An 11,779-nucleotide genomic window follows, 5' to 3' on the forward strand; every position below is an offset into this window, starting at 1 on the left:
TATACACTTCTTAGAGAGAAATTACGCTTTGACTTGAATTGTTAATTACAAAGATATGTACCCATAGGGTTATAACTTGGTGTTGAAGCATCTATATGAAGACAATGGTTAACGCGACGTGTGTTTACAACCTCATTACTAAAATGTACGTCACAGGGGTCGCCCATAGTCGATGACGTCATGCTAAGCAATGACACTTATCATCTGATAGTCTACACTTGGTAAAGAATAGGTATATAAAGGCCCCGGCTTTTCTCCTTGTAATGCAAAGACCACTGTTTTGAAGAAAAAAAAGAAGACAAAAACCACAGGCGCCACTTTGGGGGTTTGTGAATTTTATGTTCTTAATGTAAAGAAGGCATTTACATTACATACAAAAATACCCTTTCGAATACAACTTTTGCCCTACAAAAAGAATGACAAGTAGATTTTTTTTTAAATTGTCCTAAAGGTAACAGGAAGATTCAAACCGAGATTAAACTAATGTCTAGAGGAATAAGAAGTTCAACAATACCTGTGATATAAAAAATGATAATGGTACAAATAAATAAAATGTTAAGAAACCCCAAAATGAACAGTAAGTTTCTGTTCTCTGTACACCCCAACAGGGTAGGACAGAAGCTTGTGGAAAGAGGGGGAGAGAGAGAGAAAAAAAATAAGGGGGGAAATCATGGAAAGAGGGCAGAAATATTATTTAGTCTCTGTTCTTGAAGTTCAGGAGACACTGCCATTCAGACCTCCATGGGAGGCGCAGGGGTGATGCCCTAGACGCAGGGAAATACAATCATGCACATGCAAAAACCAACACCGACTCTGTTATCATTTAGCAAACAATCGAAAACATTGTAAAACCAAACTTGCCTTTAAATTTTGGCCCAACAAATCCAAACCTCTGATCTAATACTGTTCTTTTGTTCTGAGCTGTTAACACAACTATGGAGTGGCAGCAGCGTTTACTGTGATAGGTAACGGAGTCATGGTTTTTAGTTACTAATGCTGGTCCATCTATACACACACATACGCACCCCACACAAAAGGTCCTCCCAGAAACTGTACCAGAACCAATACAGTGAATACAAAAAGACTGCAAGGAAAACCTTCGGACAAACAATGAAGAATCTCATTTACAGTGACAAACAGGACAATTATTTTTTTACTTTTTTTTTGTTAATAAAAACTACATTAAGGTGGCATAGAAAGACTAACAATGATTTTTAAAGTTATATACAAACTACATCTACAGTACAATGTTTCAAAAGCTCAAATAGATGTTTAAGCAAGCATTCTGACACAGTAAGGCATAAAAAAAAAAAAAACAATACTTTACAGTAACTCTGTAACAAGCAGGAAGACCAGCCAAATATCAGTAGCAGTTTAAAAGCAGCACTGCTGTTACACAAGTGTGGTTCCACTCTTTAAGGGACAACCTGTGCAGACAGATGTTCAAGAAGAGGGTAAAAATAGATTAAAGGGCAAACCCAAGAGTGGCAGCAACAGTAACAATTCATGTTACCTGTAGATAGCTCACTGTTATCGGTTAAGGGTGAGCCTGATTGAATTTTTAATAACGCGGAGATTGCTTGTGGGAATTGGGGAAGATGCATCCGGAAGCTCTTTACTAGGTAGTCTCTGAAAACACAAAAGACGGTCAAAACTCATTTCAATTCCGATGTGGACTTCAAATTATGATGATCAGGTTAATTACCTGTGATCTTGATGTATCAATTGTTGGTATTGGCATAGGTTTGGTTGCTGAAAGACCCTCCTATGTCAAAAAACAAAATTGTTTTTGCACTAACATTGTGTGAGGTCTTATTGTGTTTATGCAAGAAAACAGTTTCAGTAACATGAGCCAACTGTGGTCAACACCTGAGAGTAATGCAATAAACAAAACCCTCACCCCTGCTGGCCTCTCTTCACAGTCCAAGCCATTACTATTTGGAGGGTATGGCTCTTTAAACGCAGAGTCATCAGAAAACACCTGAAGCAAAAGATAATTAATTTACATATTAAGACATGCTTAAAGTTTTGAGACTGGATTAAATATTTTGATATTAGTGATCCACAGAAAGGTTGATCAGTTGTAATGGATTTCTTGACTTGTGTATTTTATAAAGAGCTTAGCACCTCTGTATCTTTGTGCCTCTTAGGTGGATCCTCCTGAGATGGAGAGTGAGGTCTCTTTGGTGCTCCATTGACACTGCTGGGCAGCTCAGTGGGGCTAGGGGAGGAAGAGGTAATACGTGGTATCACACTACGGCCCACCACTGTAGGAATGGTGTTGCCAGCGGGAGGTGCTGGGGGCTTGGCAACTGGAGTGGCGATGGGCACTGAAAAAAAGAAAAAATAAATAAATAAAAAGAACTAGATGAGTGGAATCAGAATGAATGCAAAAAAAAACAAACAAACAAAAAACAATTGTGCGTTTCCCCAATAGAAAAACAGGAACAAGTAAGTCCATGATAGCACTTACTGGATCCGATGACTGGAATGGACATTCCCTGTTCTGGTTTTGGAGGAGAAACTTCTGATGTTGCTGGGCTGTCTATGAATACAAGGACTGGATGCTTTGGTGGGGTGATACTACTGACAAAAAAAAAAGGGAAATGAAGAAAAGTTCATACAGAAACAAATTAAAACACTGCTATAAGACACTGCCAGTGAATTAAGTAATTGTAAGTAATTTTAAGTAACAGCATTTTGACATTAATGAATACAAGGACTGGATGCTTTGGTGGGGTGATACTACTGACAAAAAAAAAAAAGGGAAATGAAGAAAAGTTCATACAGAAACAAATTAAAACACTGCTATAAGACACTGCCAGTGAATTAAGTAATTGTAAGTAATTTTAAGTAACAGCATTTTGACATTACAACTAACTCATATTTAAACATTTCTTGTGTTTGAAAATGAGGCCATAAAATTAGCTTGACCACAAAAAAAACATGACACTCTACATGCAGTTTGTGACATTTATAATTTCCGCACTGAAGCAAGAATAGAGTAATAAGTCTTGTTTTCTGTTCCAACCCCTAGAACTTGTAAAGGCTTGCTGGCAGTCAACAGTGATACCATAAACTGAAAATAGCATTTCAGTCCCTTGGACAGGTATTTGAGTCAGGTGGCATAAAATCCTGCAATCTTTCAGAAATTCCTGAGAATCATTTGGTCTGAACTAGCTAAATCACAAAGATTTTGTCCTGATCAATGACACTACCTGTCTTCAGGTGAGGAGACTGGCTGGCATGGTTTGCTGACTAGTGTAGGAGAGCTGAACGGGGTGCCGATATCTGTGTCCCTGGAGCTATCAAGCTGACTGCCATCCAGAGAGCAGCGCTTTGACCCGCCACCATTTGAGCTCCGGTTTATTTCTCCCAAACTCTGCCCAAAAGAGAGATAGGATACAGTTTAGCTTTTTTAGAGACACTATAAACACAGACTTTTTTTTTTACCTTCTTCTTCCTCTGCACAAGTTCAGGAGGCAGGTAATGATGCAACTGTTTCTTTTTCACATGTGTGGCCTCAATAGTCATGCCATCCTTTAGCATATTGATATTGCTTGCCTGCCTGTAAACTACAATGAAACACCACTTTTAGACATTAAAAGACCCCAAGTTTCCACAACTACATCCACAGGACATGAGGATGGTGGAAAACAATAGAAGCTGAGCAGCTTACCAGTATCTGTGAAGGACTGGATGTCGTAGGTCAAGTCAATATTCACACAGTCAGAATTGTCCAGTTTTTTGAAGCTGATTCCAATAAACCACATGGAAACAAATTCATTCCTGTGGAAAAAAAGCGTGCAAATATGCAAATTTATAAGATCTAAAGGTCAATTGAGTAATCTGTATATACAGGCCATTTGATATCAGCATCCGCTGTTGGAAAACTCACACTGGCCGAGCACTCATTCACTGTTGTACTGTTCCATGGCCCCAAAATAAGTATGGGTATTACAAAATGTTGATTAAAGGTAATTTAGGAAGCAAAGCTGAACCCCTGAGCATACTGCTAAAATCAAAATTTCAGTACAATGGTAGAAATGTACTGGTACAACAGTTTGTTTTAACCCAACTGTTCAAACGGCGTTTGTTGGGCCGTGAAATGTCCGAGCAGTGTGATATGATTTTCCAACAAACTCTTGACGTAAACTGACCTGGCCACGAACCGTTGCTATGACAATGAGGCAAGACTGCAAAATAGGTGATTGGCGTGCTTAGCAAATTATAAAAAAAATGGCAAACCGAAACTGATTAGGGACCACCCGAGTAAAATTTTGAAACCTTTGAAAATCTTCCCACTGCAGTTCTCTGCATAAATTCTAGTAGGCACCCTGTCTTCCCCATAGCAGCAATCATGGCTTCACCCACAGCCTCTTTCGTTTTATTCACCGTCTTTTCAGGTCAATTATTAATGGCATAAAATACATTAATAACAGTAAAGTTTTGATTGTGGTTACAGGACTATACACCCCCCCCAGTCAGACTAACTTGACTCGAAGTTTGTCAGTGTCTGTTGGGGCAGTGTGAACATGACAGTTATTCAATTCTAAATCGAACAGCCAACTTGTTCGTTGGCGTTTGTCTGTGCGGTGTGAATTGGCCACAGAACAGTTATAAATCTGACTATTTATATATAACTGACTATAAATAAAGACTATTTTGCATTATTTACAGAAGAATGACCTTCACAAAGATTTGGTTTTGTACCAGAGGCATGTCATGTGATAAAATTGTATAAATCTTATTTATTTTGCTATACATTAATAAAACAAAAACACTATATCATACCATTATGGTGATAAAACATTTTGGTCATGCCACCCACCCATCTGTTACTTACTCATTGTGATTCTCTTTTGATCCGGGAAAAGACTGTGGGTTGACATGGGCAAGGGTGATGTACTCATTGCGCTCCAAATTTCCAACCAACACTCTTATCTTTGATTCCACCAGTCCAATCCTGTTGAGGCCAGAACATCATTATATGAAGATTCTGTGATTCCATACCCAGAACCCAATTATTATTATTTTTTTTTTACCAGAGATGACCTTCACAAAGATTTGGTTTTGTACCAGAGGCATGTCATGTGATAAAATTGTATAAATCTTATTTATTTTGCTATACATTAATAAAACACTATATCATACCATTATGGTGATAAAACATTTTGGTCATGCCACCCACCCATCTGTTACTTACTCATTGTGATTCTCTTTTGATCCGGGAAAAGACTGTGGGTTGACATGGGCAAGGGTGATGTACTCATTGCGCTCCAAATTTCCAACCAACACTCTTATCTTTGATTCCACCAGTCCAATCCTGTTGAGGCCAGAACATCATTATATGAAGATTCTGTGATTCCATACCCAGAATCCAATTATTATTATTTTTTTTTACCAGAGAACTGATTAGAGAGTGTAAATAGAGAATTTGCTAAATATTGAACATTAGGGGTGGAATGGTACATGTATTTGAAAATTTTCTGTATGAACAGAACAAATACAGCGTTGTTTTAACCACTGCATGTGCCGAATCAAATTTGAAACGTCCAGTTTTAAATATTGTTACTGTTCATAGGAAACAAAGCCTCATCTTTTAAATTCCGGCAATTATTATTTTTTTTTCAGGAAGTTCAAGCAATAAATGTCATTTTGACTCTCTTTGATGTGGCGTGATGGCTACGCGGACATCTCGTGACATGTAAATCGCTCACTCAACCACAGAAAGACGTCAACACTACAGCTTGTGAGGAAAAAAAAAGAGTCACATAGCATTACATTTACCTCAGGAAAGACTGAGCATTTCTCTAAATATAAGCCAATATATTCATTATTATATATTACCTGTTAGTGACGTCTAATTATTTAATGTATATTTAAATCAATCTGTCATAAAAACAAATTTTGACAGCCACTGTGTAACCGATTACATTTCATCAATGAATTATAATTTTATAATTAGAGTTAGAAAGTAATGTAAAAACTGGATTATGTGGGATTTACATGTTTTCATACAATTTATTACTTTATTCAAATGTTGATCATTATATCCAAATTTAAATAGCAATTGAATTTAATAATTTGGGCTCCTATAATATTATAGTAATGTGCACGTAATGGGACTCTCTATAGTTTACAGCATTAACTGAGGTAGATTTTTAGCCTGAAGCAAGCCAAACTTTTTTTTTTAAGTCTCTGACACAAATATCAAAATTCCAAAAATGTTTTTGCGCACACAAAAAAAAAAGCAGCCAGAAATTAATTTTGAGTTCTTACCACTCAAGGTGGTTTTCTTCAGTGGATGCACTGGCAGTGAGGACAATGTAGTGCCTGCAAACAAAACAACCAACATTAAAGGAACTGATTGAACTGATCTTTAATATGACACTGTGGATATCCACTTACTTGTACTTCTGGAAAAAGTTGGGAGGTTCAAACAACTTGGACCAATCGGCTTTACCCTGAAGAATTTCATCTGTAACAGTGAGACCTTAAACAGGAAATTTTAAAAAATGAGCAAATGGTCAAGAGAAATGGCCAATAAGAGACAATCTATTACACACCATTCTTGAACTCTTCACTCATGATGGTGCGTGTGGAAGTGGACACGTTGTAGGTAGAGTTCTGTTGTGGATATGCAGGAGTGATGATTGGCATCAGATGATACCTGTCTGATGGATTCACCTAAAAATAAAATGACAAACTGTATAGTGAAAAGTCCAGAAAAACTGTATCTCATTACAATGACCATAAGAATACCAACCCGTGGATCCCAGACTGGCAGATTCAAATTGCTGTCTTCAGGTTGCTTTAAAAGCACAGGGTTTGGCCATTCCCTGATGAAGTAAAATTAGACCAGAAATGCAGTTAGGGGGGGTGAGGTGGGATTGTGGATATTCCATGGCTGCAGGAAAGGACTAGACATTATCAACAAAACAATACGTGAAGTTTCAGTTCCACCATTTGAACACGATGTGCTATGACCTCACCATTTAGAGAAGACCAGAAAGAACTTGTGCACAAGTGTGGCGGCAACAGCATTTGGATAGAGCTGACATGTTCTGGCCACGAGCATAGCCCAGGAAACTCCACCAAGAAAGCCTAGCATGTTGGAATAGATTCCACGGCCTTAAAAAAAACAAACAAATCAGACATGTTATTGAATTGCAGTCTTGACTTGATTTTAGCATGTCAAGCCAAGATTCAGTCAAAAGAGATCAGAAGTCTTGATTTCAAACCAGACAAAAAGCGTCTGAAGGCAAGTTTTAAATCAGACGTACGTTTGGCCCACAATTTAATCGCTCTCAATGTTAATCTGAAGTTCTCTTTATTAGGCACCAAATATAGGATCTCATCTGTAACACGGCAACCTGCAAAACACAAAAATAATAAGTAAAGCTAAAAAAGAACAGACAAATTAGACTATAAATGTGACATTTAAATAAAATGTTAGAGGGCATTACCATTTAGACTGCGAATGCATCTGATGTCCAAGTTTCTGAGGAGAGAGTCTCCTCTCAGGTCCAGGTTATCAGGAATTGACTGTAGAGCGAGCCTGGCAAACAGCAGATCGATCTGGGTGGAGGAGGGGAAAAAAAACAAAACAAACAAAAAAGAAAAGTTTAAAACAAAATATCAACCAGGCTGCATATTAAACACTTCAACTGTTTTACCTCAATTCCATCAAACTTGAACTTGATGACTGGTACAAATGCATCCTCCACAGCCTGAAAAGGAATTATATGGATAAAAGTCACTCTTTTAAACAAAGCAGTGGCAGAGGTATAAATAAGGAACAGAAAAGGTACTCACTCGTAGATCTTTAATCTCATCATGCTGTTTTAGTTTTTCAAAGAAGGATGAAAAAAAGTCAGTTCTTTCAATGTGACGTGGGGCAACACACAAAGCATCTATATCAGCACCTAAAGAAAAAAAACAATTTGATATGCACAATACAGTACATATACCCCTTTATAACAGTGAAGCCTTTCTTAATTTACGGTTGCAGATCTTTAAAAGGTCATTCTGCTGCTCTACAGTACAATCAAGCTCATTAAATGTACCTTTTGTGTGCACTCCCAACCTATATGACCCAAACGTAAAGATTTTGCCACCAACATTTGCTACTGCTGACAGTGGAAGATTCTGTGAGGGAAAAGGGAGGATTCAGAAAAGCATCTCATGTTACTTGGTGATCAGGTCAAGAGACCTGCAGTATTATTTACCTTTGATTCACTGATTTCTGCAATCCACTCCTTCACAAATGAATTCAGCTTCCCAAGAACTGCAAGCCTATAAAACACACAAACACCCTTTTAATGCCTACAAAAACACACAAGACACTGTGCAAAAACTAGTTTGTGGGAGACAATTTATACACCTAATATTGTAATACAAGTTAAAGGATATTTAGTTTAAACCAGCAACAAATCAAACTATGTAAAAAAAAAAAAAAAACATTAGAAGCTAATCTTCTTAAAAAAAAAAAGTTAGTTAAATATGAGGATAAAGTAAAAAAAAAAGTGCTTTCAAAAAGCTGTAACATGACTGTTTTACACAATTTCTTAATGGTCTCAGTGTTTTACCGCTTGCAAAACAAATGCACTTCAGACACCAGGGTATGGTAAGATATTTTACATAGTTTTGTACTTTTATGTACGATAGAGTGCCACTTTTGTTAGAAATCAGGTCTTCCCTTGAAATCGGGTCTCCATTGGGACACCAAGCAATCCCATTGGAGCTAATAATTTTTATCGGGTACTCTCTTTAGCGCCTAAATAAAATTCCTATGAAATCACATTATGATGGTGTATTGTTTGAACTATGGTGTAATGACTATTAATGTCCAACACCTCTCCAAGCGTACGCTACAAGACTAAAGACTTCTGTCCTGTGCACACTCGAGCATCAGTTCTACGGCACTTGAAAACTTGTCAGCCAGATAGCAAACAAATCTGTGGTAGCATGCCTCACAAGTTCACATACCAGAGGAGTGATTCAATGTTGTAGAGTAAAACATGAAAAATTGGCCAATTCACCGCTGACAAGATGGAATTTTAATAAAACTAGGCTGTCTATGCAGTATCTTTTTTAAATGGGTGCTACATGACTTGAGAAAACAGAAAAAGGCTTTGGTGTTCCCTTTCCCCAAAAAGGTTGGGAAACTTCATCACCCATAATGCATTGGGATAATTGCCATCCAAGGTCTCTCTGTCAATCGGACTGTCCATGGGCAGGGATACAAAAATGTGGAAGCACGAGTACACATTTTATTTACACATTCTACTGTGTGGCAATACAAAGCTGGTGAAAATCTTCAAACTTTTAATCATTGTAGTGTGCTTTGCTTTACAGCACTCTATTTTTGTTAAAGATGAGCAGGATAAGGATAAGATGTCCAAAAAATAACAGGTCAATGTCCACTAAAAAAACAAAAACACCACTACACATGTCTGAAAGATATTATCCGGTAAGGATATAAAGATTACTTCAAAGGTTTATGTTAGTACTTTCATCAAAGATACTACACAGTTAGCAACAAAAAGGATTAGGGATGCACGATATATCGGCCACCATATCGGTATCGGCCGATAAATGCTAATTTTTTCTGTTATCGGTATCGGCCTGATAAGAAAATTTGTCCGATATCTTAAAGCCGATAAATAATGCATTATTTCCTTCAGAGACACTTCAGATGCGCGCTGTTCGTTTGCAGCCTTTTGTGCAATTGTACGTTGTAATATTGTGTTTATATATGATGCCTATCTGATTTATCTTGAAGTGTTTGGGATGTGGCTTTTAATGATGAGACCTTTTTTGTAATCAGGCTCTCAAAAAGTATATAACAATTTGGATATAGATTTATCGGCCAACATATCGGTTATCGGCTTTCAAAAATAAAGAATAATCGGTTATTGGTATCGGCCAAAATTTTCATATCGGTGCATCCCTAAAAAGGATCGCAACGGAGAGCAACACATTTAAATAATAAAGCCTCTTTCACCACTGGAAAGCAGTGACTCAATCAGCAAAGTCACATAAATGAAAGCCCTCACCTGTGATTGAGTTCATCTTCACCCTCAAACACGCCAAATGGTTTCATAGCCTCAGTAAGCTTCTGAGTGTAGATATGGTCTATCTCTCTGGGAAAGGCCAGGCTGATTGAAGACGTGATGCCATAATGTTTCCGAGGCTGCTGCCCGCCAAGCGTACTGTCACCAGTCCTGCAAATGAAGACATGATGATGATGACGACAATAATAATAGGCCCATGCTGCACTGTAGACATACTAAATATTTAAAAAATCAAATAGTACGGAGCTCAGAACTACCAGAACATCAACAAAACATGAGCACTTTGCTTATGAAACATTCTCTAATGAGAACTTAAGACAGCACTATATATATGAAAGGTAAAAGAAAAGTGTATGTATGATGGATTGCGCGTGTGTGAGTAATATATATAACTCAATATAAACAATGTCAGACCACATTGTACTTCTACATTCAAATGCGGGTTGTTTAGTGAAACATAAACAAGGACTAAATGAACCGCGTTTACATCCGCCAGCATTGTTTGTGTAAACAAAGACAAGACTACTTGGCGAACACCCCCAAAATACTTGGTTTAAATGCAGTTGACTACAACACATGTGTAGTTAATTACTGTTATGTATGCGAGTGTCTTTTGAATAAAAAAAAAAACACATTCAGGCCGCTTATACGCTAGACTGCATTGTATGACCGTTATATTAATAAACTGGCTAAACTAGCCTAGCACTGCATTTTTCCTCAACAACTAACTCGTTTAACCTACTAATATCACTGGGAAGCACGGAACACTTACGTTGACATCTCTTTCATGACCTTGCGTAGAAATATCCAAATATTTTCAGAACAAACACGCAGAAAACATGTAAACTTAGCCAGCAGCAGCCCCGTCTCAATTTATAACAATAGTTGTTGCTCCAATATGGCGCCCACCGGACAGACATCTCCCGACATGCTCTGCGCCCTGATACGCTCGATGAATGTTTTCTTCTTCTTCTTCTTGTTTTATGGCGAATAACTCCTTAGCAGCATTATCGTCACCTACTGTACTGGATGTCAAGTAAACTTTCATAGGTGATGAGTCTGAAATTTGAGTAAAATGCTTGTGTGAGGGACCCCTCAAATTTTCCAGAATTTTAAAAGAAAGCTTTATATTTTTTTCTATAAAGGTCAAATTTATACTGTGAAAAACGAATGAATAAGTATGTGGAAAATGTTTAGTTTCTATGCTATGTTATACTATGTTTTTTTTTACATGATTTCCCCCTACTAATTCATTATAGTACTATTTGTTATTTATTATTTGTTATTTATTTATTTGTTTATTTTGATCTAATTTATTAATTTTAATATAATTTGTATTATATATATAATACAAATTATATATATATAATTTTATAGTTTATTTAACTTAATATTATTTATTTATTTATTTACTTTGTAATCTTATTTTTAAATCTTATTGTTTATTTATTTTATGTTATTTTTGATTTTTTAAATCTAATTTATTTGTTTTAACATAATTTTTATAATTATTAATAATGATAAATAATAATTTTATAAAACAAAATAATAATTTAATATAGCTACTACTACTACTACTACTACCACACACCCACACACACACACACACACAATTTAAGTCCCCACCGTGACATGAGTCCCCATAAGTCTGTGTGTATTCAGGTTTAAGTCCCCACCAGAATAGAAAAACAGGTACACAC

The 11,779-nt window shown here is 36.8% G+C and overlaps 1 protein-coding gene across 2 annotated transcripts; it reads right to left on the bottom strand.

The window, feature by feature from the left end:
• Positions 1-327: 327 nt before the first annotated feature.
• LOC107559338 (poly(A) polymerase gamma-like) lies at positions 328-11,009 on the bottom strand. 2 transcript variants are annotated; one of them, XM_016243121.1, is made up of 23 exons: positions 10,852-11,009; positions 10,062-10,229; positions 8,232-8,298; positions 8,070-8,151; positions 7,819-7,928; positions 7,680-7,733; positions 7,470-7,581; positions 7,287-7,376; positions 6,996-7,134; positions 6,770-6,842; positions 6,570-6,690; positions 6,412-6,496; positions 6,283-6,336; positions 5,207-5,326; positions 3,680-3,789; positions 3,454-3,575; positions 3,219-3,382; positions 2,474-2,586; positions 2,128-2,330; positions 1,901-1,981; positions 1,706-1,765; positions 1,514-1,629; positions 328-1,427 (listed from the first exon to the last, which is right to left on the bottom strand). In XM_016243121.1, the coding sequence occupies exons 1-22, from the start codon at positions 10,866-10,868 to the stop codon at positions 1,531-1,533; spliced, it is 2,244 nt and encodes a 747-aa protein (XP_016098607.1). In that variant the 5' UTR covers positions 10,869-11,009; the 3' UTR covers positions 328-1,427; positions 1,514-1,530. The 2 variants fall into 2 exon arrangements, with proteins under 2 accessions (XP_016098607.1, XP_016098608.1); XM_016243122.1 differs by having other exon boundaries at positions 2,474-2,583; positions 10,852-11,008.
• Between the last annotated feature and the right edge of the window lie 770 nt (positions 11,010-11,779).

Source organism: Sinocyclocheilus grahami, unplaced genomic scaffold, assembly GCF_001515645.1.
Source record: "Sinocyclocheilus grahami isolate Dianchi unplaced genomic scaffold, SAMN03320097.WGS_v1.1 scaffold681.1, whole genome shotgun sequence".
Lineage (NCBI taxonomy): Eukaryota > Metazoa > Chordata > Actinopteri > Cypriniformes > Cyprinidae > Sinocyclocheilus > Sinocyclocheilus grahami.